Source organism: Poeciliopsis prolifica, unplaced genomic scaffold, assembly GCF_027474105.1.
Source record: "Poeciliopsis prolifica strain line A6 unplaced genomic scaffold, Auburn_PproV2 SCAFFOLD003, whole genome shotgun sequence".
NCBI lineage: Eukaryota > Metazoa > Chordata > Actinopteri > Cyprinodontiformes > Poeciliidae > Poeciliopsis > Poeciliopsis prolifica.
Window position 1 is genome coordinate 18291754 of NW_026562378.1, and position 27201 is coordinate 18318954.

At 36.4% G+C, this 27201-nt stretch overlaps 2 protein-coding genes and 1 long non-coding RNA gene across 3 annotated transcripts; 2 read left to right on the top strand and 1 right to left on the bottom strand.

Annotated features, from left to right (window-relative positions):
* The first annotated feature begins 3990 nt into the window (after positions 1-3990).
* Positions 3991-14469, top strand: tespa1 (thymocyte expressed, positive selection associated 1). The gene is made up of 12 exons (XM_055024611.1): positions 3991-4291; positions 6207-6391; positions 6553-6595; positions 7473-7513; positions 7996-8049; positions 8725-8767; positions 8962-9003; positions 9170-9265; positions 9627-9835; positions 9952-11090; positions 12304-12388; positions 13619-14469. Exons 2-12 carry the CDS (start codon positions 6250-6252, stop codon positions 13708-13710), a joined length of 1986 nt encoding a protein of 661 aa, XP_054880586.1. The 5' UTR covers positions 3991-4291; positions 6207-6249; the 3' UTR covers positions 13711-14469.
* On the bottom strand, positions 13881-20512 carry tarbp2 (TAR (HIV) RNA binding protein 2). The gene is made up of 7 exons (XM_055024639.1): positions 20398-20512; positions 19306-19620; positions 19066-19135; positions 17988-18105; positions 17771-17898; positions 17394-17589; positions 13881-16218 (listed from the first exon to the last, which is right to left on the bottom strand). The coding sequence occupies exons 1-7, from the start codon at positions 20448-20450 to the stop codon at positions 16061-16063; spliced, it is 1038 nt and encodes a 345-aa protein (XP_054880614.1). The 5' UTR covers positions 20451-20512; the 3' UTR covers positions 13881-16060.
* Positions 20513-20748: 236 nt separating this feature from the next.
* Positions 20749-21450, top strand: LOC129355091 (uncharacterized). Its single transcript, XR_008605235.1, has 3 exons — positions 20749-20858; positions 21024-21161; positions 21324-21450. It is a non-coding gene; the product is annotated as an uncharacterized LOC129355091 (long non-coding RNA).
* Positions 21451-27201: the final 5751 nt, after the last annotated feature.

Genomic DNA, 27201 nt, shown 5'->3' on the forward strand with positions numbered 1-27201 from the left:
CCTCCCCCTTCCCTTTCAAGAAGGAACGATGGTGCGTTCAATTTATTCACCACCAGGTTGCTGGAACAAACTCACTAACCCCTTTCCAGTATCTGTTGATGTAGGTTTAGTCTGGTTTTCATTTTTGTCATTTAACCATAAAGAGATGAAATGGTGAATGAAAACGCTGCTTGTTTCAAAGAATTACACACATATAAAGTTTGTAAATAACATCTTTTTGAGAAAGTGAGTTGAATTTTAACAACATTTTTGAGACACTGCTGCAAAATGAAGTAATAGCTTAAATAACATTTGTGTAATTACATGAAGTAATGTAAAAGACCTCAGAATATAATTCATTATGTATCAATTTATGGAGGACTGATAATGTCAAAATTGGAAATAAATAGAGAAATAAATAAATGGATTTACAAACTCACTAATGCAAAACATCCCATCCAAAAATAAAAACTTCCCCAAAATATTTGATTATTCAGTGTGACATGAAGTTAAATCGGTGTAACATCTTTACCACTATTGAATTTACATTAAAATTTGAAGCACTGAAAGACCCACTCAGTTAATATACACAATTCATTAACAACAAAGTCTGGACAAAAAATGGCACCAAAGGCCAGAAAGACTACTGACCAAAAATAACACACAGGCTGAAACTCATTTGCCAAGAAAAGATCTTAATGATATTCAAGATTTATTGGAAAACATTCCGATAACTGCAGAGACAGAAGCATCATGTTTTTAGAAGGTTTTTATCTTGATATATCTGGTATAAAAAGCCTACCACAATATTTTAGAAAAAACATTATACCAACAGTTGAATTTGGAACTGATAGGAAAATTGTGTCAATGTTTAGCGGCTGTATCCTGACGTAGTCCAGTCATTTCTTTCTGAACCTAACCCCAAAAGCAAAGTATTTTTCAGCAGGTCAATGAGCCAAAGAACCACCAACTCCAACTCTGACTTTGGACATTCATTCTGAAAAACCTTCTAATGTAGTTTTATTTAAATCAGTGCCAAAAGAGTGGAACATATTTTCCCCACAGCAATGTAAAAAAAAAAAAAAAGAAAAAGAAGAAAGAAAACATTATCGATTGTTGTTTTACACATTAAACAAAGTTAGTTTGGATGTATTTTTCAATTAATCAATGAAATTAGTGACCCCAACCATATTTTTGTCTATTAAAATGTATTTTGTGATCTGAAACATTTAAATGAACAAAAAGAAAATCAGACATTTTTGCAGAGTGTGGTCTTTTCTTCATGGAATTGCATATCAGAGCGATAAAATATGTGCTAAACACCCTGCAAATCTTTTATTAGTTGTTTTATTATTATTTTTTTATTTTTTATTTTTGATTGAATGTTACTTGAGCTATCACTAATTATAAAAGAAGCGCACCTCTTTCTAACTTCCTTTTAAATGACACGTTTCATACCGAATTGAAGCGCGTGGACCCGCCTATGCCAGCAAATCAACCAATGAGATGAAGGAACGTACAGTTGACTGGGCGGGATGAAGCATGGTAGGTTGCGCTCCTGAACATGATTGACGTTTGGTTATCTGTTTTTCCCATAAACAGCGTCACCAGCAAATAATCTAAGTAAATACAGACAAGTTCCTTTCTCGATGAAAGCCAATATTATCATACAAAATAATATATTTTTTACTGAGGCACATCTGGAGCCTTGAACACGGAGGTGGGGAAAAAGGAGGGCGGACTGGTTGTCTGAGTCTTGCCTCCGTGGCTGCTGGCCACTCCCTGGCGGAGGCCGGTGGGTCGCTAAACAGTGAAGTGGCGGGAGGAGTCACCCGTTGAGGAGGAGATGAACCCCCGTATCATGCTCACACACACTGGCTGAAGCCGCACTGGGAGTGGAACATTGTCCTGTGGTGGGAGGGCTTTTATCACTATGAGAGGGATGTCAGTGAAGCAGCACATGTGCCCATGTAAACATAACAGAGGGTGGAGAGAGTCTCAGTCCAAGTTGGACCCACCCCGGTATGTCTGAAGTCATCCAGAGGCATTACAGGCGGCTGCTTATAACAGAATGGTTGTAAATACAAATGTCTAACTCTGTAACAATTCAGAATGTAGTCTAATAAAGTAAACATTAATCAGTGCCAGGAAATTCATGCATCATCATAATTTGTACATACCACAGTTTAAAGTGATGTTGTAATCCATAATACAGTAAGTCTCAGTTTCTAGGTGTGCCACAAGTTTTGTAAAGTCTTTGTCTGGATATTAGTTGTGAGTCTCAATCATTGTTGCAGCGTAAAAACTCTTAGACTCTCCAACATCCTAGTTCCAGCTGCCCTTTCATGTTTGGAGAAAAAATAATTAAAAATAAAGCATGTTTAAGTCAAAGCTTATACAAACATATGTTTAAAAATACATGTTGGTAACACCTTCTAGTTCAAGAAAAATTTTAATATACACAGACCAACTGCAGCTAACAGCTTTAATAATTAGCTATTTTGGTGCTACCCTGAAAATTTTATACAAATGTTTTGTTATCCAGAGCAACAAAATGTGGCTCTCATTGCACCTGCACAACTGAACAAGAACATAGTGGAGGTCAGGAAGAAACTCGAGATGCGCAGAGTCTCATCCATGAATGCCTGCAGGGGGATTTTCAGTCAAAATATTACGGCTTCGTTGGGGTATTCTGTCTAGACTTAGAGTCAGAAGTTCAAGCAGATCAAAGCTTGTGACCAAAAATCACTCAGAAAGTAGGCAGAGGAAGCCACTAGCAGGCTGTGGCTGAATGCAAACAACACTGGAGCAACCCACATAGCAGAAACTATAAGAACGGAGTGCAACAGGGGAGAGCCAGCAAGCTCTCTAGAGAACCAGACATGACCCAATTAGGCACAGAGGAACCAAACCACAAGCATTCATCAAGTGGATATATGACATGAGCCATAAATTACTTGCAGGGAAGAAACGGCTTCCCTGCCTTGGAGATAATAATTATGAATTTAAAGTGTTATGGGGCAAAGAATAATAAAAATACACATAAAAAAATATTTGGCATGTGATTAACTCATGGTGTAAGTTTTGTTAGAATACAAAAAAGCTACAGTTAAGTTGAATAACTTTTTATTAATAGCCTCAAAAAAGTACTCAAGTAAATGTCATTACCAGATAACAAATTCAGACAGAAGAAATACATTTACAGATTATTTTCTTTCACAAGGCCTTTAAAACCAATACTTACAGTAAGTAATGTATTGTATTGTAATGTTACACAAATGCCTATATTCCCTTGACCTCTAATTGACACATAAGGCTTAACAGATACAAATATTAGAATTGCAACACTTGTTGACTTGTTGACAGTTACACAAGAAGTCTAACTTTGACTTAAACTGTAAAAGTGTCTGATGCATTTTTGGTTAAAATATGCATGTAGGCTACTTCACTCACTGAAGTTCTCAAGTAAGAGCAGTCATACTTCAAAAATAATACCAAAATAGTTAGAAATTAAAAGTATGGTGCAGTAAAAACTCCTATGCAGGTCAATATGTTCCAGAAACAGAAACTCCAGTTCAGGTTTAGCTCAAAACAGACAAAATCATTATTTTGTACGAGAAAAAACAAAACAAAAAATCTTTGCATTTTCGGGAAGGTGATACCAAAGTTATTCATTGTGGTCTGACTAATACCAAAAGTGGAAATATATCATTTTAACCGCAGTCAGTTGTTTAAATCTGACACAAAGCTCTCCGTCCTTGTCTAGAGGATGCTTAATGCATTACTGTAATGTGGAAACTCCCATATAAAAATCAAATAATGCCACACAGTTACTTTGCGGAAACTAAACTTACATTTCCCTGATTTGTAAAGCAGGCAATAAAAAAAAAAAAAACAAACAAACATCGTGTTGTACTGACAGCATTACCCCTGACATTTCCAGCAACCTGTCAGGGTGAACGCTTGTTTCATGCAGGATGTGCTGCAGCTGCGTCCCACGCCACGCTGATAACTTCAGTCTGTCAGATGAGACGCAAACTCACTTCCTCAGACGCGCCGCGGCCAAGCAATGATCCGATCTGTCCGCGCTGAGCAGAGGACAGGCTTCGCTGGAAATCAGCTCAAACCCCGGCTATTTATCTCTGGGCCCATCTGTGATAGAGGCAGGCGCGCTGAGCGGAGGCTCTTCTAACAGAGCGCTTAAAGACTGCGGATGGAGGCGCCCATGCTATCTGCCTCAGTGAGTCCGGTCCAACAGGAAACCAGAGAAAGTGCGCCGCTTACAGAACTGAAACCTGCAGCGTGCATGAAGGTAAAAACTCTCGTCTCTTTTGAAAGTTTATTCGCTGCTTAGTGCAGAAAAGTAAATGTATTTGAACTCAACTTGTTGTTGTAGATGTCTCTACTTTCACATTTGATCTGCACTCTTGACATTCTAGAAAACACCTTCCGAAAGTCGAATATATCTATTTATATCAAGGTCAATCTTTTAAGTTTTTTTTTTTAATTTTTATTAAGGTTTGCCATAAACCTCGGTGAAATTATCTATGATGATTTTACCATTAATGGCTTCTGTGCTTGCACTAGTAATACTGCAGTATAACCACACAGTAAGTCAAATCATTTTCTCTACAATGTTGCCCGGACTGGAATAGTTTTGTTTTCAGGCACATTCTTCTTTATTATTATAGTTTAATTTGAACTGTCTTAAGTTTGGAAGAGACTAATCAGTACAATTTTGGGAAGAAATAAGGTTTATGATAATATGATATCACAGTCTCTTCATGAGAATATTTTTATTTCAATTTTGTATAAGGTTTGTCCTGATCTGCAATATTGTTATTTTACCGGTGCAGAGACGCTTTCGCTGTTTTGTTTATATATATATATATATATATATATATATATATATATATATATATATATATATATATATATATAATATATATATATATATATATATATATATATATATATATATATATATATATATATATATATATATATATATATATATATATTGGAAGTGGCATACAACTGTACAATCTATTAACAGTTCTACTCCTTCTGAAATCTTACAACACAACATCCATATTCAAATGCTGTGGAAGAGGATTTCAGTTGTGTGGGCTGCCAAGTCATGCCACATTTCCGCTGAAAAAATGGGGAAGCTTTTGAAAATACAAGAAAACAAGTTAAACCTAGCAGAAAAATTGTTTCCCCTAGCAAGCTTCACTATTGTTAAGAAAGTTTATATATTTAAACATATTTTTAAAAAAGTAATGGAATAAACTTTCTCCTACGCAAAAATGTAGCAGTTTTATAACCATAACTTGAAACTTTGGATTACTTTGATACCGGTAACTGGCACATGCCTGTCAGCTTTGGAAAAGTCATAACTACTCACTCATTCAAGGATCTCATGGCAACTGATTCAACCATTACACCATTACTAGCATTCATTTCAGGTCTTATGTCCTCATGTTCTTTTCTTTGCACAAACACAGCTGTTGCTGGACCTTTCTGAGCACAGAACATATCTTTTTATTTCTGAGATTCTCTTTTGCTTGAAACTTGATTGACATTATGTACCTTCTCCACCCCCAAATATGATATAAAATTTAGCTTCTAGGTGCCAGAGTTGGCCAGTTTTTAATAATAAAGTTTGTCTTAGTTGCCACTGAATCTTTGTTGTCAAACATTTTCATGCAGCTGTGACTTCATGACTTGAAGACTTGATTATACTCTTTAGATGGTGAAAGACACATTTTAAGTAAATTTGATATGTAAAATTGTTTTTGAATCTATGATTTTCTTCTGAGTTGGAGCAATGAGATGAGCCACAATCAGTCTATACCTCGAAATACCAAACATATGGTGGATTCTTGTTTTATGCACAGTTTTGTCATTCTGAGCAGTTCTTAGCAGTTAAGATCAACTGTATATGCAAAAACCCATTTTGCCGGTATTTGATCTGTACTGGTGAATAAAATCCAATACCCTTTTTTTGGCTTCGACTATAAAAATTCAAACAAATTAACATGTCACACATTAAAACATGTTTTGACAATCTTCTCAGTTTTTCTGAGAATGTGTTTGCTTATATAGAAAAATGAAAACAGATTTTTAAATATCTTTTGGAAATGGTCTTAAAATATCAAAAATATCATCAACCTCATAAATCAAACAATAAAAATCTTGAATTACTTTTGACTTTTTTTTTCCAGAGCTTTTGAACCCATTATGTCCTGCAGCATATGAATTGAAGTGATGGATAGGTCATCGTCCACCGTTAGGCGGCGAGCCTGGATCAACAGCAGCCGACAATGGCCGACAGTGGAGGACATGGAGGGTCCGCTGTGTAACCTCGCAGCCTCGGCCTCCATAGCAGATGACGATGTTTTTTCTGATGGTGAGAGCAAACACAACTCTTTAAGTACTTTACCCACTGTATTTTATTTTATCAGTTTTTAACTTTTCTAGACAGAAAAAGAAATTGGTTCCCTGTGATCAGAGATGTCAAAGAAGAACATGTTTACTTAATCTGAGTACTCGTATGTGTCATTTTCACAGCCAGCTTCAGTGGAAAGATTGAGAACTGGCTTCTTGGTTGTGGGTGAGTTAACCTGTTTTTTGTTTTTTTGATAATTTCATAACTGCTGACTTTCACATTTTCCAGCTGGTAAGATGTATATCAATGGAAAGTACAGCAAACAACAGAATGCAGAGAGTGGAAACTCTCTCTGAAGTCAGGTGGTGCAGCAAGGTGCACCACAGAAGTTTTTTTTTCTGCTGCAGTAGCCTGAGGTGCTGCATTCTTACAGTTCCACTGGAAAAAGAGAAAAAGAAAAATAAGCTTTCAATCAACCACAAACTGAAATCGCTGAGGTGACCTTCTCTTTTGAGTTTGATTTTTCTTTTACAGCTCTTTCTTTTATAGGTGAGTCATGATTTAAAGGATGTAAAAGTTCACAGTACAAACATAACTCATGAGTAAAACTTCAACTCTTTGACGTTTCTGAAATTACCTTGAGGTATAGGAAATAGCTTTCTTCTTCTTTTTTTATGAAACAGACTGTAGAAAGAAGAAACAATACTTTATGGTTTAATGTCAGTCACTGAGAGAGAAGCACTTACGGAATGCAGAAACACCCCAGATGACAGTAAATCACCATCTAAATGGGCTTTTACTCCCCTGCTGAGAGCATTTAGAGGAATGGCTGGTGCCTGAATGTATTCTCAGAAGTGAAAATGAAAATGAGTAGATTTGCTTGGCTTTAACTTGAATGTTAATATTTCTCTACTAGAGGAAGTTGCAAGACTTCAGCAGCCTGCTGATTATAAAGAGTGGAACAAACTTACACTGTAACATTGCCTGCTATCCTTTATTCATATGAAACCAGACATGCAAACACAGCACCATGTTTGATAGATACATGCAAATGTAACGAATGTGTTGGTGCATCTGTGTTTAAAACTAACGTGTCTTGCAGATCTGATGTCCGCTTAGAGAACAGCAGCCGGCTAAGTTTCGGTGAGACACACACCTTACCATGAACACCTTACCATTAGGCTGCATGAGAAAATGTTGAAACAAGAGCAGAATCAATTGAATTATATGACACTCAGTACAACACCACATATTTCTTATTTTCATGTGGGGATTTTACCTAAAACCACCTTTAGCCTCCACAATTAAAAATGCTGTTTAACGTAATCAAAGCATTTTACTTGATAATATCCAGAAAAAGTTTGGTTAGAAGTCTTCTGATTTTCCTTATTCAGCATATTGAGGAAATTGCTTCTCAAAACGGGTTATTTCGGCTTTTCTGTATCATGCTTATTGCGATGAGCTAAAATCTGGTTCAACTGGTGAAGTTGAAATAAATAAATAAATAAATGCAAAAGCTTTAAATGTGTAAGTTTGAAACCCTTAGTTTATTATCGGCATAATTTGGACAATGTCTAATTTAAAACATAAATGTGTAACATTTCCATATCTGATTGCTTTTTAAGAGTCTGCACTGCAAGCCAAAGCCTTTTGTGACGACCTGAGCCTTGGAGCTGATGGTACGATCAGATATGAACTCAAACATGCAAACACTCACACCACAAAATGTCTTCTATGTCTTCAAAGGGCAATATTCATGGCCATCTCCATTTAATTTGATTATCTAAAATATGGCTTCACTGTCAACCTAAATTTGCACATACAGACGGGTAACAGGAAGTAGTGAGTCAGCAAAAGTTTTAAATAAGCAAATCGGGTATTGTTTGGTTATGGTTATTTTTAAACTCTCCTCATAGATCAGTTGTCAGAACTTTTCACATGTAAAAAAGAAAAGCTTGTCTCAAGTATTTTTTACCTCCTTGTCGGAATACTGCATGTTGTTGCAATCTGGGCATTATGCAATGGTTATTTCAGAGAGATAATTGAACATTTATGCCAAATTAGAACTAAACCACAAAGATAAGCAGTGAAGTTGCTACATTTTTGTAGATCAGCAAAATAAAAAACAGGTGCAATTCTCGACTGGATGGAAAACAACCCAGAAAACTAATGGTTGAAGTTATACGAGCAACATTTAAATCTTAAAATGAAGTAATGAATTAGATGTTTTCTCTTCAGATTTGTTCTGTGAAATTCATATTACAGATACTAAATTGCTAATTTCTTTATTGTCACACTAAAGTAGTTTCTTATTGTCAACAGCAGAAATTAAGGCTTAATATTTCTTTCCTCAGCTGACTCAGTCATAAACTTTGGAGAAACTACAACTAACTGTCGGTAAGTAGAAACTGTCCACTGGTTCAACTCTTTTCTACATGTCTCGCAAAACTAATGTAGTTACTTTTTAATGTTTGTTACTGTAAATTTTCTGGAAATGTACCAAAACTATTTGAATTTCTGAATTTGCTGTACTATTTTTTGATTTATTATTTTTTATTTGTTGTTCTTTGTTCTCCATAATGCTTTTCCAGAAATCGTTCCTTCACAAAACAGCCCAGCAGGGTCAGCAGCAGGTTTGTTGTTTATTTGATTCTCAAACTCAAAATCTACCTTTTCTTGGTGTTGCTCCCCCTGGAAAGGAGTGAATAAGTTGTCTCATATATGACCACTTTAAACGGTTTTAGATATTGTAAAAAAAAAACAATGTTTTTGATATTGTTTTGTTTTTTGTTTTTTTAGTACGCCTCTTCATAAACTATGCCCGCCGTCACTGAACCTGGGCCACAGCATGGCCTCCAGCTGCTTTTCCTCTTCCACTTGGAAAACAGTGTCAAGGTGAGGTTTGGAAATTGGTTTAATCTGGACATTTTATGTTTTTAGATCACACAAATGACAAAAATAATATAGTCAATATAGTAATGCTTAACTATAGCTTAAAGTTTGAGAACAGGTTATTTTTAAACAGCTTTGCATAGTCAATTGGAAAATTATCAAGTCAGCACTTCTCCCTCTGATTGTGAGGGTCAGAATATCACTTTTTCTGGTCCTGAATAGTTTTATAATTTTCTGAGAGCCATAAATGCACACATCTATGTGTCAATATAGATGAGCTTCACTTTTAAAATACATTTATTTCTGAAATAAATTGTTTGATGTGAAATTATTGAGATGCGCCTGAATGTGTGTCTTCTGTCAGTGTGTCAGAGGTTCTGCAGATGTGTTCAGAGGATGCAGAGGAGACTCTATACGAACTGGGTTTTGGCTGTGAAGAACCACAGGTCACTGTCCGCATCCCTCCTCGATTCTTCACCTTCCCCTCTCAGGCTCAAGGCATCAACTTCCGCCTGTTCCTGGACGCCCAGATCCGGCGAATAAGAGAGGAGGACCCCAGCCTTTCACTTGCCAGTATGGATTCGTTACTTCTCTCTATTTATATGTCAGTGGAATGATCTTGCATTGCTAGAAGTGTGAAGAAGTGAAGTGGTTTGCATCTGTTTATTTGCATTTCATTCTTCTTACAGGTCGGTTCAGACAAGTGCAAGTGCTTACAGCCATGGCCAATGCTTTCTATTCCCTCTACTCCCATGTGTCCCGCACTCCTCTCCAGAAGCTGGCCACGCCAGAGTTCAGCTTCTCCTCTCCTGTGGAGAGGATTGAAAGGTTTAGGACCAGTGTTCGCAGCGAGCCTCGCTCTCCTGTGGAGAGGCTGAAGGACACTGTAAACAAAATGTGCCTCTACACCGGCTCGCCTCGTGGGTCGGACTCCACCTCTCCACAGCCCTCACCCAGAAAGAGATCCAGCCTTCCTGACGTGGTGGATATAATGCTGAAATTCAGAACTGGGAGTGCTAAGAAGCTGGATTTGGGGGAACATGACAGGTGTGGATCTTGTGAGGATTTTAGGTTGCTATCAGATGGCAGAGATATAGAGCAAGTGAAGCAGACTTTAGAGGACAAAAACACTTATCAGGAGGGGAATAAAATCTGCAAGGAGGAGACCCCTGCCAACGAAGAGGCAGATAATGCTGATAATGTCAGACAAGAATATTGTGAAAGAACATCTCTATCATCATCGTTGTCAAGAGAAACTGTGATAGAAACAGAAACTCTGCTTCCCACGAATCAGTCAGAGCTGGACTCATGTTTGACACAAAGGGACACAACGACAAATGAACTGATTCCTGCTGCCAAAGTTTCATATGATCTAATCTGCCCTCCAATTGTTGAGCGTGTGCATCAGGCTTCTTTCTGTTGTCAAAACCAAAACCGCTTCCTTCATATTGCTGGGACAGAAAGTAGAGACAGACTAAGTTCTCCATCACATACACCTGCAGTGCAAACCCCTGCCTCTGAGCCTAATGAAGACTTACACCTTGGATCTTCTAGAAAGACCCTACAGGTGGATGGGCCTGGATCACCTCTGGTTCTCGAGCCTGTAGACAGCTACACTCACTGCTGCATCACAGTGACTGGCTTGGAAGACGAGGATGTGTCCTCGACCTCCATGAACTCCTGCCATGTTTCCCCTGCCTTATCAAAGCGGACTCCTGCAGAGCTGTTCAATGAGGGAGAGGGACAGTACCTGAACCCGTTAACCCATCCTGGACTGGGCAAATTCTCCAGCAATCATCAGCAGGTCAACTCATTCGAGCTGGAGGAGGTACTGAAACTTTTATTGGTTTTATTGGTTTAAAACTCTAGCAAACTCTAGCATCATCTGACTTGATGATGCACTTAGGAAGTTTAAATCAGTCTTAACTCAGTGGGTGAAACAAATTAATTACACAATCATCAGTCAATCACTGACTAAGTAAACTATAATTATTATTAGGACTGAAAGATTGTTGGCATGACAAATGGAAATTTCCTTCTGAACTTGATGCTTATATTTAGTTTTGGTCACTGGTTTGTGTTTCATTGCTGTTTTGTGAGGAGCTATTTTAAACTGCTTTGTTGTTGTAAAACATTCTTTTGCATCACTTTCTTTTGAAGTCATTTTAGTTTATTTGCAATTCAGACATGGAACACGGAAGCCCAGAGGGGCAAAAGATAACAAAAAAATGGAAAATGTAATGTGCTTGTAGGAAAACTGTAAAAAAAAACTGCATGGGAACAAACTGAAGAAAATACTTAAGTAATAACTAATGTGAACTTCATCAAAATAGTTGTGAAAAAGACTTTGGATCAATGCAACATTTTTACGCTTCCTACTTCCATTTTTGTGCTAGTAATAATTTTCTTCTCTACTTTTATTCTATCTTACTTTAGTTATTAGTTATGTCATAGTTCACGGAGCTGAAGACATTTATCAAATTTCTTTGCAATAAGCATTTTTATTATTTATTTGAGAAAAAAAATAATACAAGCTTTTCTAAAATATGACAGATTGTGACACTTGATCAAACCAGTTACTTTGAGCAACCTACTGCTGTCAGAAAGCATTTAAAAGAGTCATGGCATTTAAATATTAAACAAATACTCCAAATCCCTAGCTGCTAAAGCGAGCACATGATGTCCAGATGGACATGGCTCCAAAGATAGAAAGGTACTGAATAGCCAAAGGGTGAAATACCAGCAACTCATAACAAATGAGCCTGCTTCTATTTATTAGCATAGTCTCCCCTCATGGAAACCAGTTTTACTGAACATATTAGTGATTCAAAACCTACATTTTAAGCAATTTAGTAATGTTTTATGTCGGTGACATGACATTTCTTGTCATTTGTAGTTGGACAAAACAAAGTAATTTATGTTTTTGCATTTATTTGTATTTTCTATCTTGGAGCTATTGGTTTCTATAGTTGGTCACATATTTTCCCTTAGTAAGACAAAGTGTATCTTGGTTAAATATTTAAAATTTTCTCTCCTCTTAGGTGCACAGCGCAGGAGAGGAAGATTTTGGACAACCAGAAGCGAGTACTGTCACTTCATCACTCTCTAGAAAACATTCATGCAAAGGTGACAAATACTTATCTTTATTTGTGTGACTTTTTGCATAAAGACTTTATATGAACCAAAGTTTCTTTGTTCACACTGCAGAGGACTATTTTTGGTCCACAGACAGCAGGGTGTACATACATATAAAAAGGGTGAGGAGAAGGATGTCATCAGCTCACACATGTGTTAAACAAGTTTGCATGTTTTATTTCTATGCTTCTTCTTTTTCAGTCATAGAAAGTAATTTCATTTATGGCTCACTTTAGGGTATCATATAGTCATTAGCAGCAGTCAGCTAATGGATTCTGACAACTTGTGTAAAAGCAGATGTGTGATTGGCAAAGCATTCTCATCCCTTAAACTTTTTGTCAGCTTTATCTCAGAATAAATCCAGTTGTTCTAAGTAGAGTCAACTATTATTTGAGGACAGCACTAATTCAGTCAAGAAGAAAAGGCCAAAAAAAAAAAAAATCCTGCAATTTACCAGAAACTAGGGATCACAATAAATGTTGAGGTCAGCTCTTTGGTCAGATGCATCTAAAATTGTACATCACCCTGAACATGCCACTAATAAAGAAATGGTGTTGGCAGTATCATGCTGTGGGGAAAAGAGAACTTGGTCAGAGTTGATGGGAAGATAAATGGTGCTAAATAGAGAGCAACATTGCAAAATATTTGAGACTGGCTTGCAGATTCATCTTTGGTAGGGTAGCAACCCTCAAAAAACAGCCAGCGCTTTCATGAAATTGGTCAAATAATGGGTCAGAACGGCACAGTCAAAGTCTAAATATCAAATAGGTGGCAGGTTTTAATGACTCATAGACTGTCTCCATCTATTCCAACTAAGCTTCAGCTAAATTGCAGGGAAACATAAAAAACTTCCATCTCTACATGTGCAAAGTTTTTTGGAAAGACTTGCAGCTGTACTTGCTGAATAAAGTGTTGCCTCAAGGGGCTGAATATAAATACATGCTGCTCTAGTAAATGATAAAAAAAACAAACAGTTGTCATTTTCCTTTTTACTTCCCACTACTTTGTTTTTGGTTTATCACATAAGATTCCAATACACTTCCAAGGGGAGTGAATACTTTTTCAAGGTACTGAGCATGGTGAGTGACACATGCATATTCAGGTCGATGAGCAGGTGTCAAGGAGAAAACAATGCCTTTTCTGTGCCAAATTCAGGTTAGACTGCAGCTGCAGAACTTGGAGAAGAGCTAAATGTGTTTTGTTTTTTTCCTGCTTGTGTAGGTGAAGTGGTGCGGGGCGACAGCGTGCAGTCCGACAGCAGCGGCTACGCGGATGAAGAAATCAGCCCCTCATTAGACAGACACGGCAGGTGACGGAGAGAAAAAGGCACGACTAAAACGTACCACAAGATCTGCAAACCTTTTCCATTTGACTTTGCTTGAACTCTTAAAATGTGAATGTTTCAGAGGCTACATAGAAAATGTGCAACGCATGATTATATGAAACAGAACTGTGTAAACAAGCAAAGACTTGGACAGTGAAGTGTGATGAAATGGTACTTTAATCAGGGCAAAATCAACTTAAATTCTTACAAAAAACGTTTTATTGAAAAAGAAGAAACATCAACATCCAATAGAGATCATATTTCATTTCATTTTTATAATGTGTAAAAGTGCCAGCAAAGAGAGTTGAATAAAACCAGCTCCTAACTTCCTCCTTTAATGATCAAAAAACAGTTTGCATATCTGCCTTTTCTGAGAAGGGTTACAACCCACAGAAATGTTTCACTTGCATTTAGTAGGCAAATACATGAAACAGCAGATAACTAAAACTATTTGTCAATACATACTGTAGATGAGGGAGGGATTTCTTAGTAGTGGAGAAAGCTTTTACACAGACAACAGTTTCTGATAATCACAATTCAAGTCCAAGTTCAAGAAAACAAAATAAAACAAATGATGTAAATGATGGTCATTACATGCACAATGCTTTAGAGGTAACGTTATAATTTGTGGTAGCTTTATGCGCTGGGTCTGTGTGAAAGAGTGGATATATTTTGTTATAATGACAGCAGTTCTCACCTGACACACCCCTGTAAAAATGAGATCCTAATAAATTGTTGCAAAACCTTCCTTTACAACTTTGCTTTTCTTTTAGACTTACTCCTGATCGATACCTTCAAACAATGATCGATTAATCCTTTGGAACCTATAGCATTGGCTGAAGTTAGTACGGTAATAAGTGAAGTAAAAACTGTCTTTCTGGGATGTAGAACTTTATTAAAGGATTATTATAATTGATGGAACACTGAATCAAAAGGTGCTTTAAATGGGTATTAGCTTAGGTATTTACATTTTCCTCTAATAATGTTTTGCTTGAATTGTAACTAAAATAATTTAAAATTGTTTATTTTCTTTTTTTATATAAAAACCTGGCCTTTTAAAAGGGATGTATTCACAGTTGAGAGCCATTGTATAATGTCTTTGATCCAGGAGTAAATGCACTTCAGAACAGCTGTGGACACACAAAGCTTCCAATTCACATGCTATTAATAGAGACACTTCTGAAACTTGTCAAGAAAAATCGATTTATTCGCAGCTGGTAAGAAGGTGTAAAAAGCCTTAAAGTAAATTCATATTTAAACTGGAAATTTGTTTCGAAATTATAACTGAGTGTAAATATAGCCAATTCTAGATTTTCTTGTCATTCTCATATTTAGAGATCAAAACGGATTCGTCCATCTTTAATGGCATATGCCGTTGCTTCTTCCATTTTGAAGAGTGGCTAATAGAAATGTCACATTTTATGCCCCAGAGAAAAGGATGTCATGGATTACTAAACATTTATATGAACTGTTTAGTAATCCATTACTATTAATCTTTGTATAAATAACAATACAAAGATTTTCATATGTATAGTCATGTTGCTGCAAATAATTTATTATCCAAATATTCTTTTCCACTCACTGATTAAAATAACATAAAAGTTAGATTTTTTTAAAAAGTTCCTAGATATGCAAATACAGTGATGACTACGTTTTAGGGCTTTTAACACAGTTTCACCAATAATGCCAATAAATCTGGAGGGTGTTGTGCAATTTTCAGTCTTAAACATGTAGAAAATGACAGCAACAATCAGTCACTTGAGACTTATTTTTTTTAAGACTCATGGAAGCTCATTTTAATGTATAGCAGCTAACAAAATTCAATTTCTCAACAGAGTGGGAGTTTCTTTCACACATCCATTCACATGAATTTTATTCTGGGACTAATAAATAGTTAACTCTATATCTATCTAATCAAATAACCTACTTTTTAAAATATTTTGCTGTAAATCATTGCCTACTCTGATACAGCAACACTTAAAGTTTCTGAGATATATGTATTTATTGGTAATATTTAGGAAAATATATTGGATTACATGAAGTCTAAAGTTTAAAAAAGGGGGAAAGTTTTTTCTATGACAAAATTGTACATAATTTATTTATAAATTTTAGACAGTAATATGAATAGTGGCACCCATCAATCAATATAAAATAAAAACAATGACTCCATGTGTAAATGTCAGGGCAGAAAAAGTTTCTCATTGTCAAATTTGAGGTTTCCTTGTTTTTGTTTTATAAATATGTCACAAAAATACCTCCTTCGTCCAAAGAGGAGATGTTTGATGGCATATTGTGTACTGGTGAGTTTGAGTCTGTGGCTAGGAAACGGAGAAAGTGTGTCATTTCCCTCCTGCCATGATTTTCAGGTACTGCAGTGCGTTGTGAGCTGCGTTGGCTCGAGCAGCGTCTATGTTTTGAGCGAAGCCATGGCACACTGTGATTGGCTGCGTGGACAGCTCTACCAAACACTGACACAGGCCGCTGAGGCTGCGCTCCTCTGAAAACAGAAACACAGGACAGGAACACATTATTACTGCTTCTTTTCTGTTATGCCTAACTGCTGTCATTTTCCATTAGACAGTCTGAGTGGTTACATTTACAAACAGAACTAGGTTACAACCTTCGTCCCACTGTTTCATCACAAATGGGGGTTTGCTTAATATCACTTAAAATAGAAAGTATTTTGCATTGGTTTTCAGTCAAAGGATTCAAGATAGTTACAGTAAAGAGGACAAACTTTTGAAGGGTAAAAAAACCCTGATGTGTTTTATGGGTTCTGCAGGAAACAAATCTAAAAGCCTTTGGAGTCATAATATCCACCTATTTTTGCCCTAAATTATTATTATTTTCTTGCTTTGAATATATGGAGACTGATACTTTTGCTCTTTCTTTGTGGTAAGATGTCAGAATTGTTTCTTGTTTTGCAACAAATTCTCAACTGGATTTTGGTTTGACCTTTGACCAGGCCAATCTAAATCTACATTTCGGGTCGTTATCACAGTGGAAGGTAAACCGCCCTGCCAGTCTTAAGTATTTTGCACCCTTTGATGGGTTTTCTTCCGGGATATCTGGTAATATTAAACTTCTTAACAACTCTGAGCAGCTTCTTCCACACCATGATGTTGTAACTAATATGGAATTTCACAATGGAAACTGTGTCTTAGCTTTCCTAACACACATTGCCCCCCTACCTGTCATCATAGGGGGACAGAAAGTCTCTTTAAGTTTGCAGTTGTGCAAAGCTCTTTCCAGATGATGGATTGAACTGGATGTTGTTTTATATCCTGAGGCTGCATTAAACCTATCTAGAACTTAATCCCTAATCTGTTTTAGCCATCTTCATGTTGCTGTTTGTTCTCAAATCAGCTCCTAAGGATTCATAGAGCAGCTTTATTTATCCTTTGATGAAATTAAAGATACAATTTTTCTTCCAAATCACAGCCAAGCACTACATGTTGTTAGTTTCCCAACTAAAAGTTAAATAAAACACATTCAGGTGGTTGTAATGTGACAAAATGCTCCGTAAAAATTTGAGATGTGACAAAATTTTTGCAACAACTTAGTCATAACTCAGGTTCATTAGAAGCTCTGCTGAAGCATATACATGATTGTGGCCAGACTGCAGCAAACTGAAGTAGTACTGGAGCTCTGACTGAGAATTCATGAGCTCACCTAGATCAAGGTAGCTGACGTCGAAGCGCTGCTCTGCAGAAAGGTCACTCAGGAGGGAGCAAAAGTTGGAGTCAGAAGGCATGCCCAGAGGGTGACTGCGGAGCTGCAGAATCTTCTCTCCAGCAGAGTTGCGCAGGGAGTCCCACGTGCAGCTGTAGCCTTTACTTTTACCCGACTCCGCCCTGCTTCCCATGTGCTTTAATTTAAAGAGAAATAGAGTCAACGTCAGTTAGCATACATTAAATATTGTGTCTGAAATACTAATTATGCTTGTTACAGTTTAGCATTTTCTACCACAATAGCATCTTTTCCTACACTGATGTTTTATCACCTTTTCTTATCTTTATTAATTTTCATAACTCCTATTTGATTCTTACAATATTAAATGTGTCCTCCTCTGTTTCTGCGTCATTGCTACTCCTCAGATCCACCGGCACGTTGTGTATTCGAGAAAGCATCTTGGCGGCAGCATTTCTCTTGGCGAGTTTCTTAGATGTGCCGCTTCCTGAACAGGAGAAAACAGATTGCACATTTGCAAGACAGAAGCAAACAGATGAAGTATGTATTCTATGAGTCAAACATTTTTAAACGTACCGATTTCTACAAATCTCTCGACTCTGCAAGTCATAGTGAACTCCTTGCGATGAGCTGGACCGGACTCCTGAGTTACTGTGTACTCTGGCAAACGCCATCCTTTCTGCACCACCAACTCCTGACAGAAATTAACACCAGAGAAAAAAATTTACAAAATATAAACAGAAAAATGCATTACAATGAAGTAAAAAGTAAGTCGAAAGTTAATTTAGTTTAGTAAATTTCAAAAGTTAAACTGGTATGTTACATAGATTAATTACACACACCATCTTTTTTTAAATAGATAGAACCATACATCAAACCAAAACAACTTGGATATTGAATACTAAAATCTTGAGGTCATGTTGTAACTTAACTAATCACAGGGAGCACTGCTGACTGTTGCCCAGCAAACAATAATAGAGTCCCTTCACAAGGTCCTTGCTGTTCACCGAGTACTATATTCAAGTATATGACTAGAAAGTTAAGCGGATAGAAAAGACTGGATTTTACAACAAGGTTTAATTGCAAATGTTTCTGTCCATTGTCTACTCTTTATCATTTCTTTATATTCTAAAACGTTTAAATACTTTATTTAAAAAGTTTCACCAAAATATTGCTCGTATAAAGAGCCTGAATGCCTGGCATTTAAATACTTAACATTTATTGTAGTTCAAGCAGTTCTTTTCCAAATGCATTTGTAACAATAAATTTATGTACAATGGGAAGCCCAGTTCTACAGTGCAATTATTTTTTTTTTCCTCCATTCACTCAACTTTCCATGATTTTGTTTAGACATAACACTCTGGATGAGCAACTTCTTTGACCTTTTCTGACATTTTGCTTGATATCTGTCAATTCATATGATTTTGTGGATCGAAACATGACACTTTTTTAATGAATAGATATGATGTAATATGTTAATTTTGGGTTTTATTAAGTGTAAACTATAATAATCAAATTTAATCATCATTATGTGTGTAAGAAATCTATGTAAGCTACTGATATTGATTAACTTTGTAATGATATTGTCATTTATTGCAACTATATACTAACAAAATCTAGATAAATAAAATACAGTAGACAAAGATTTTTTTACCTGCAGGGCTCCTACTGGGTTACATTCAGACTGCTGGGAACTGTTTGAAGTCTTCATCTCTGACTGAGAGCTACACAAAACAGAGAAGGAAACACTCAAACCACACAAACCATTATCTTGCATTTTTTAAACGTTGAGCTGTCACTTAGGCTGGCTTGCAAGTCATTGAGTATACCAAGAAAAGTGAAAATATTTACGCTGAATTAACATTTGTCTGCATAAGTTACTCAGAAGTCTGACCTATCTCCATCCACAGACACATCAACTTCAGTAAAACCGTCTTCTCCAAGAGCGACTCCAACTGGGCCTCCAAGGCCTCCCTTGAGCATCTTCAGAGCAGCCTCGGCTGCTTTGTGCTTGGCTGCTTTCTTGCTGGGCCCTTGGCCGGTGCAGCTGATCTCGCCAACAGAGACACGGAATGTGAAGTTGGGCTGATGGGCCTGTCCCTCGGCCTTCAGCAGGTCGTACACTGGGGTTTTGCCTATCCGCGTTCCATACTCCTGCAGCAGACTGATGGGCGTCTTTCCGGGATTCACAGCCAGCATTTGCTCAATACTACATACAACAAAAACAAAGAAAAAAAACAACAACACATATTTACCCAGCATGATGTGGAGAGCAATGGAAGCAATTTTTGTACAGAAGTCTAAACTACCATCTCATAAAGTTGCAAATTGATTCCAGCAACAGTCAAGATGGAGAAAAAAAGCTTGTTTTTGAATGTTTCTAAAAGAAACAAGAAAATGCCAATCAACATGTTGTGCACACATTAAAAGTAATACCACAATAAGATGATTTAAAAAACCCCAACACATTCCCTGCACAAATATCCACTCTTCCCACTGAGATCAACAGGGAGATGCAGCATCATGAAACAATCATTTAAGACAAAATACAGTAGAATAAGAAAAAAAAATCGAGCTGTTTCTTGGCAGTTTTGGAACATAATTAGGAAGGAAATTAAGTATTGCTTTACTGAGCTTTCAAAATGGATGCTTATCAAATTTATTGAGGAGGCAAAAGTTCAAGATGCAGGTTGTAGACCCCTTTTCAAAAGGATAAATTAAAGGGGGTGAAATAGAAATGCATGACATCTTTATGATGTTTTTTCCCTTTCTAATTCATAATGAAATGCTACTCTGTATTTATCACATAAAACATGAATGCATGAAAGACACCGCCTGTTAATTAACTTGTAATGAAATAAACTGATCAGTTTAGATAAAAAGAGACATGAAATCAAAATATTCTGAAGATCCTACAATGCCACCATGTCGTGTATCTGTGAGCCTGGAGATGCTCAACTCTCCCTGCGGCTCTGATCTGCCTCACCTGGAGCTCCCGGAGTTTCTCTTCCAGCTCTCCGGTTCTGTCTCGTCGTTCATTACCTATAGCGTGCAGACGGAACCGATCGGTTAAGGATGGCAAATCCTCCCCACTAGAACATACACGAGCTTTCATTAGACGGTATTTATTGTTGCCCCCCAAGCAGATGATGAGGCTACAACATGATGGAAGGAGGGAAAGGAGAAAAAGAGAACCCCATCTGCTGCGACAAGCTTCGGCCCACAAAGATGACGTAGTTCGTGACGCCTTGTGAAAATCGACTCCGGATTGACCCAAAAGCGTTCGAAGTTGAGCTTTTATTCCAACTTTCCCACCAGATGGTAGGAAACAAATCTACATACTTTGAACAAATAACAACAACAAAAACAGTTGAACATTGTTTAACAAATGTGAAACACATTTTATATGGATTTAAACTGCAGCCTATATAACAGAAACCATCGGAGGTGAGTAGTAACTAGTTACATTTGATTTACTCAATTACATCAACCTTTTTAAGAAAAACTTTCTTTTATTAGATACTGCACCACATTTTTTACTTTTCTTATAGTATAATTATTTTAAAAAGTATCACTATCTTTATTTAAAATCTTTGGTTGTTTGCCCCACAGACATGAACACGTAAACGCCTCATGGAGCGCTCCGTCCTACGTTACGTCGCCGCCATCTTGAATGTGGCAGTGGAGCGGTCGTCCTTGTTTCAACCGTTTTACAATACAAACTGGATTCATTGGCATTTCCTTTCACAGGTAAGAATGAAAGAAAATAACATAATTTTTACGAGCAGAATTACTTGACTTTGCATCCAGAAACTAGCTTCTAAACAACCGATAAATATTTTTCTGAACGTGAAGGATTCAGATATGTATGTTCTATGACACTTTGGATAATTTCTCTTTTTTCCTTGCCAGGATAAAAGAGAACCAGGACGTCCAGTAAACAGAACCAGGACGACTCAGAACTCACTGGACTTCTCCCAGTTTGACCAGCAGACTGAAGCCCTGCTTGTGACCAGTGTTCCCAGTATTAAAAATAAATGTGTTTTATTGCACTTTTGTCCGTTCTCTTTTTGTGTATTTTTTAAATATCTCAATCTGAAGTGTTAGTGTATTAAAACAACTTATGTAATAAAATAAAAATAATTTACTCTATTTTTTTAACTCTTTGCTGTTTATAGCAAATGTATTTTATAAAAATAATAAATAAGAAAATAAGCATATTTTATTTAAAAAAATAATGAAATAACCATACTGTAACCATTATCTACAAACCAGTTTCTGGCGCTGGACCCAGTGCTCAACTGGACTTCCATGGAATTGTTTATATAAGCAGCTGCATGTGCATGGGAGCAATAACACAAATCAGTATTTATTCTGCCTGAATTTGATATTTTTACATAATGTATTTGCATTTTTTCATGTAAGGCTTTCAATTTTTGTTTTGATCAAAAAGATACTTAGTACTTCAGAACATTTTTATTGAGTAGACATATGTTGAAGTAATGCTACCTGAGTACATTTTTTGACTATTCCCATATCTAGTAACTGTTTTATAACCAGTAGTCCCATCAAAAAATTTAAGCAGTATTACATACATTTGTGAGGAATACTCATGTCACCACATTTACCAGATATTCAAACAGTAAAGCTTCTCTATACCTTTATTATTTTAAAATGTAACATATTTGGCCGATTTCTTGGCTAAAAAGAATTGCTTTGTACAAATTAAGCTAACTAACAACAAAACATAGGACCAATTTATAGTTGAAATTTACTTTTCCATTTTGTTTATTTGTTATTTTTTTATTCCTGTGTATTAGTGACTTCTGCTCTAATTCATTCAGATGCCTACAATAGATGGATAAACAGATGAATAAATATGGATTATGCTTCTCTCAAGCCCTGATTCAGGACATTTCCTGTTTTTATTATTCCTATAATCAATGCTGATTATTTTCTTTGTATGTATTTTAAACCCTCACTTTGTTTCTGTTTTGCTATTTCTTAACACAATTTTCTCAACATTCTATCATAATCAAGTAGAATTATTCGAAGAAACCAGAGAGAAAAAGCAGAAAAGTGCCCAGGTGGATTTGAGGTTAGATACTTGCCCGCAAATACTCTGTACAAATATTTAAACTCCACTATGCAGAATTTGGCAAGACATTGGTTTTTCAAAAGCAATAAAAGAGCTTGATGTCTGTTCGTTAGGGTGAAACCTTAACAAACTTAAAGGAATAGAAAAGGAATATCTTATTGTTTTACTTTATTTTATTTGTAAAGTTTTTCCTGTATTGTTCAGTTTGCAAAAAATGCCTCCAAGTTTAAAATTTATTTGCTTAAAAATGTTTTCACTGGAATTGATGTGCTAGATTTTAACCAGCAGAGGGAGACATCCAGTCACCTATCTTTCAACTTGTTTTATGAGTTTCATGAGTCTTTGTGAACGTAAATATCTTTAATTTATCAGACACCTGCCGTCTCCAAGGCAGTATGTCCGACCTCTGCTAAAGCCCCATTTTAAGGTTATTTGGCTCCTTTTTTTTTTTTTTTTAACGCAAGATACAATAAAATACATAATAAAATAAAATTCTAAACCATCTGTACTGAAACGTTTGAAAAACTTCAGTGGTCAGATTTCTTATATTGGAAGTAGCTACGATCATTTTTCTCATCAGAATATAGATTATCATTATATAATGAAAATAAATGAAAAGGGAACAATAATGTTAAAAATGTGGATGGATTTTTAAAATGAAAATAAAATTGGTTGTTAGTTATAGAATACATACATGACAGCACAGCTTATACTAAACAGCTTGCATTGTTCTTGTTTACATGCCCATAATTGGCAGCTCTGCAGTACAGCTAGTTATAGCAGGAAGTTAGATAATTAGTTTTAAACTAATTATCTAATTGTTGCTTCAAAAGTTGTGATCTCTATTTTGTTTTTTGTTGTTGTGCAATCACTTCACTTGTCTCCTGAAAAAGGTCTTATCCTGGTATTTGTTTGAAGAAATTCTAGTTAGTTTGAATTTACACAATAAAAAAACAATAACAATAGAAGAATTAGGAAGAAGTTCAATTCAAAGTCACATTTGATGTCACAGTATCAATGAACTCTGAAGAGTACACTATTCTAGATTTGTTTGACCTTTTATTTGCCTCTTCTACAGTCCACCACAATAATTAATACTCTTAGTAAGTTGGTTGATTGTCTGGAACATTACCTTTGTTGAAGATCAGATCATGTCTGATTTCATGTGACTGTCATGTGTTCAGTTACATGTTCTAATGTTCAGCCTCAGACTCTGTTGGTAACCTGTGGCGTGACCTTAAACAGGCTTTTTATTCTCAAAAACCATCCAGTGTAACTGAATTACTATTCTGAAACAAAAAGTGACCAAAATCTATTCACAGTGACAGAAAAAACTCATTGCCCATTATCACAAAAGCCTGATAGCACAAGCTGTTTTGAGGTTCTGGGGGTAATTACATTTATACATAGGGACAGATTGATTTGATTTGGCTCATATTGTTTGAGAAAAAAGGAAATAAAATATATCTGTGAGACAAATACTTCTCAATGCCATCAGGCAGCAGTACCAAAACTTTGTTAGTCATCGTCTTTCTTACTTTGCAGCTAAGATTCTAATCATTCAATAAAAAATAAAGAAGTAGGTGATTGAAAACTTGGCTTTTCATTTATGCTTTAATTTGAACATAATTCATTTTGGATGTTTGGGGTTTTGGCAACTGCTTCCTGTGACACCTAATACTTTAGATTTGTTTTCTTTTTTCTTTCTTAAGACTTTATGACTTCATCTGTGAAAAGTGAAAAATACATATGAAATTCTCTATTACTTATTAACACCATTACTTTAATTCTGGTAATTAATTACCAATGTGCTGCCAGCGTATGAAACTAAATACCGTAAACAAAATCCAAGTGTAATCCTACTGGTACTACGCTCACAAATACTTTTCTAATAGATTTTACTGTGTGAATTGTGAAGTCTTCACTTGTCACCAGCTTTCGCTGATAAATTTCACCTGTTTAATCCAGAAGAAAACCAAATTTTAAACCTAAACATTAAAGTTGTTCAGTGTAGCAATAAAATAGCAGAAGAAAATAAATAAAAGAATAAAGCTGTTTCACATGATATTCATTTAAAAAGACAGCTGAACTGAGCACATATGTTTGCAATGTGACGTGAGTGGGGAGATGCTTTGCTCTCATGATAGCAACATTTATTCCTAATGAATTTAGATAGCTTTAAAGGCTGACAGTGCTGCTAATTTATGCCAAGTTTCTGTTTAGTTTGGATCTTTTTGCGTCAGTAAAAGGAATCATACCAACCAGTTAAATCCTTTTGGACCCACAACCTTTCCGATGAATGTAGCAGCACTTCCATAAAATATTGCAGTTCCATTTTCCATCTTCCTACGAATTACTTTTATTTCTGCGGCTTGACGATTAATCCCACGATGACTCGCTTGTAAAACCCTGTTGGCCACCTCTGAAGCAGAGCAGGGATTTTGATGGCTTTATCCACTGGCATCAATATGTCAGTGTGGATAAGCACATTTTGCCAACATGAGGAGAACTGGCCATGGCAGTTATGAAGCTGTCTCCCATTTGAACCCCCAAACCAACAACGAGCAGCTGTGACCAGAGTTTATCCCTCCTACTCATTACTCTGAGCTTCAGTACTGATGTGACTTCACTTGTCAGCTGAATGCTCTAATTTATTGACCTATAACGTGATAGTCTAAGTGTTTAAGGAATCTAGTTATTAAGTCGTTGTCTGAATGAGATCAGACGTTTAAATGCCACCTTAGCATTTATGATGATTTTCATAGAAATTGCATTCACATCCGGACTCACTTTTCTTTGGCTCATCTTGGCATTAGAGTTCTTCAAAAGTGTCAATATTCCTCGAACTTTTTTACGTTTTCTCAAGTTACAGCTACAAATGTCAATGCACGCTATTAGAATTTTAGGTGATAGAGCAACTCAAAATACAAGATAATTGTGAAGTGGAATATGTATAAATTTTGCTAATATCTCATTTTTTGGAGTATGTCCCTCCCACCTTTGCCCATTTTTGATATTTTATGTTTGGTAGTCTGAAAAGGTATTACAAGGAATAGTTAAACATTAATGCTCTAGCTAAAGTGGGAAAAAAATTATTGTGGTAAAATGTCCTGAATTTGTGCGATTCCATTTGTTTTTTAATTTGAATTATTTACATGTGATATGTGTGCACCGCCACTTCTTTTCTTCATGTATGTTCTGTAAGTTTGGGAAACACTAAAGACAAAAACAGTAATGCCCATTTTTATTGATCATAAAACAGCTGAAGCACAGTCAGATTGGAAGGCACATCTATGGACATAAAACTTGAGGTTTTGCAACAGATTCTTATTTGAATTTATGTCTGGGCTTCAATGAGACCTTTCTAACTCATGAACATTCTTTGATCTAAATTATCTAAACAATTTAATTGTAGCTTCAAACAGTGTTTCTTCTGGTTTACGCTCCTCCAGCTGCCCCCACGATGCTGAACAGTAGTGATCGTGTGCATCTGATGGCATTCAGCCAAAGAAATTCATTTTGTTGTCACGTAACCTTTATTTGACGTGTTGGCTGTGTCCCCTAAATGCTCTGCGGCATTTGTTAAAAAAGATGTCTTTCTTAATTCTTCCATACAAGTCAGATTTGTGGAGAGTGTGATACATGGGTGTCTTGTTGTTATGTATAACCTGGGCTTTGGATCTCTGCAGTGTTTCCACATGCCTTTTGCTTTGCAGTTGTATTGTATTCTTGTAGGCTTCGGTTGATGGATTGATTGTTGCTTTATGAGAGTTGTCTGCTGTACTTGGTCTTCTTGAAGCTGTTTGCTCCCTTATCTTCTCCGACAAACCAATGAGCACATTATAAAATAACTATATTTATACTAAATTTAAATTACACACATCTGGACTCAGTTGACAAATTAAGTGACTTCTGAAGAAAAGTGGTCTCATTTGATTTGGGAGTATCAAAATAGAGGGTGTTGAATTCAAATCCACATCACACTCATCAGATTGTCATTAAAAAAGTTTAAAAACTATTTGTCATCTTTCGTTCCCTTCATGACTCTATGCTTTACTTTGTCTTGGTCTGTCATATAAAATACCACAACAACATACTGCTATTTCTGGTTGTAATGGGACAAAATGTGAAAAAAAAAGAGAAAAAACAATGCAGGAGATATGCATACTGCAACGCACAGCATGTGTGGTTCTCTGGTTGCCCAGATCATCAGTAGATCTTCAAGCACAGGGCTGGGTGAATGCCCCTCACCCCCTCCATCCTCCTTCCACAATATGATGTGTTTCCTTTTTTGTGTGTTTTTTGATCCCCCTCTTGCGGCCAGGCTGCTCTGTGGTGAGGCGCGGGTTCGAGTGGCGCTCCTGTGTTATTTTTGGCAGCAGCGCTGGTTGGTGGCTGTTGAGGGGAGAGGAGACAGAAAGGGGTACTGCAAGGAGACCAAAATCGTGGCTGTTAAGGGATTTCTGTCTGAAGGAATTGGCCTCTGATGTTTGTGTGTGTGCATGCCATCATGCACTCACTCACACACAGTAAAGAACTGGCATGCAAATGTATTCATTTAACACCTCATGTTCTCATTCAGCAGACCACACACACTTCTTCCTTTTTCAATATAAAATCTACATCATCCTGGCTCATATTTTTGAATGTGTTTCTGTGCTTTTGTCACATGGAAACTATTTTTTGTTTGTC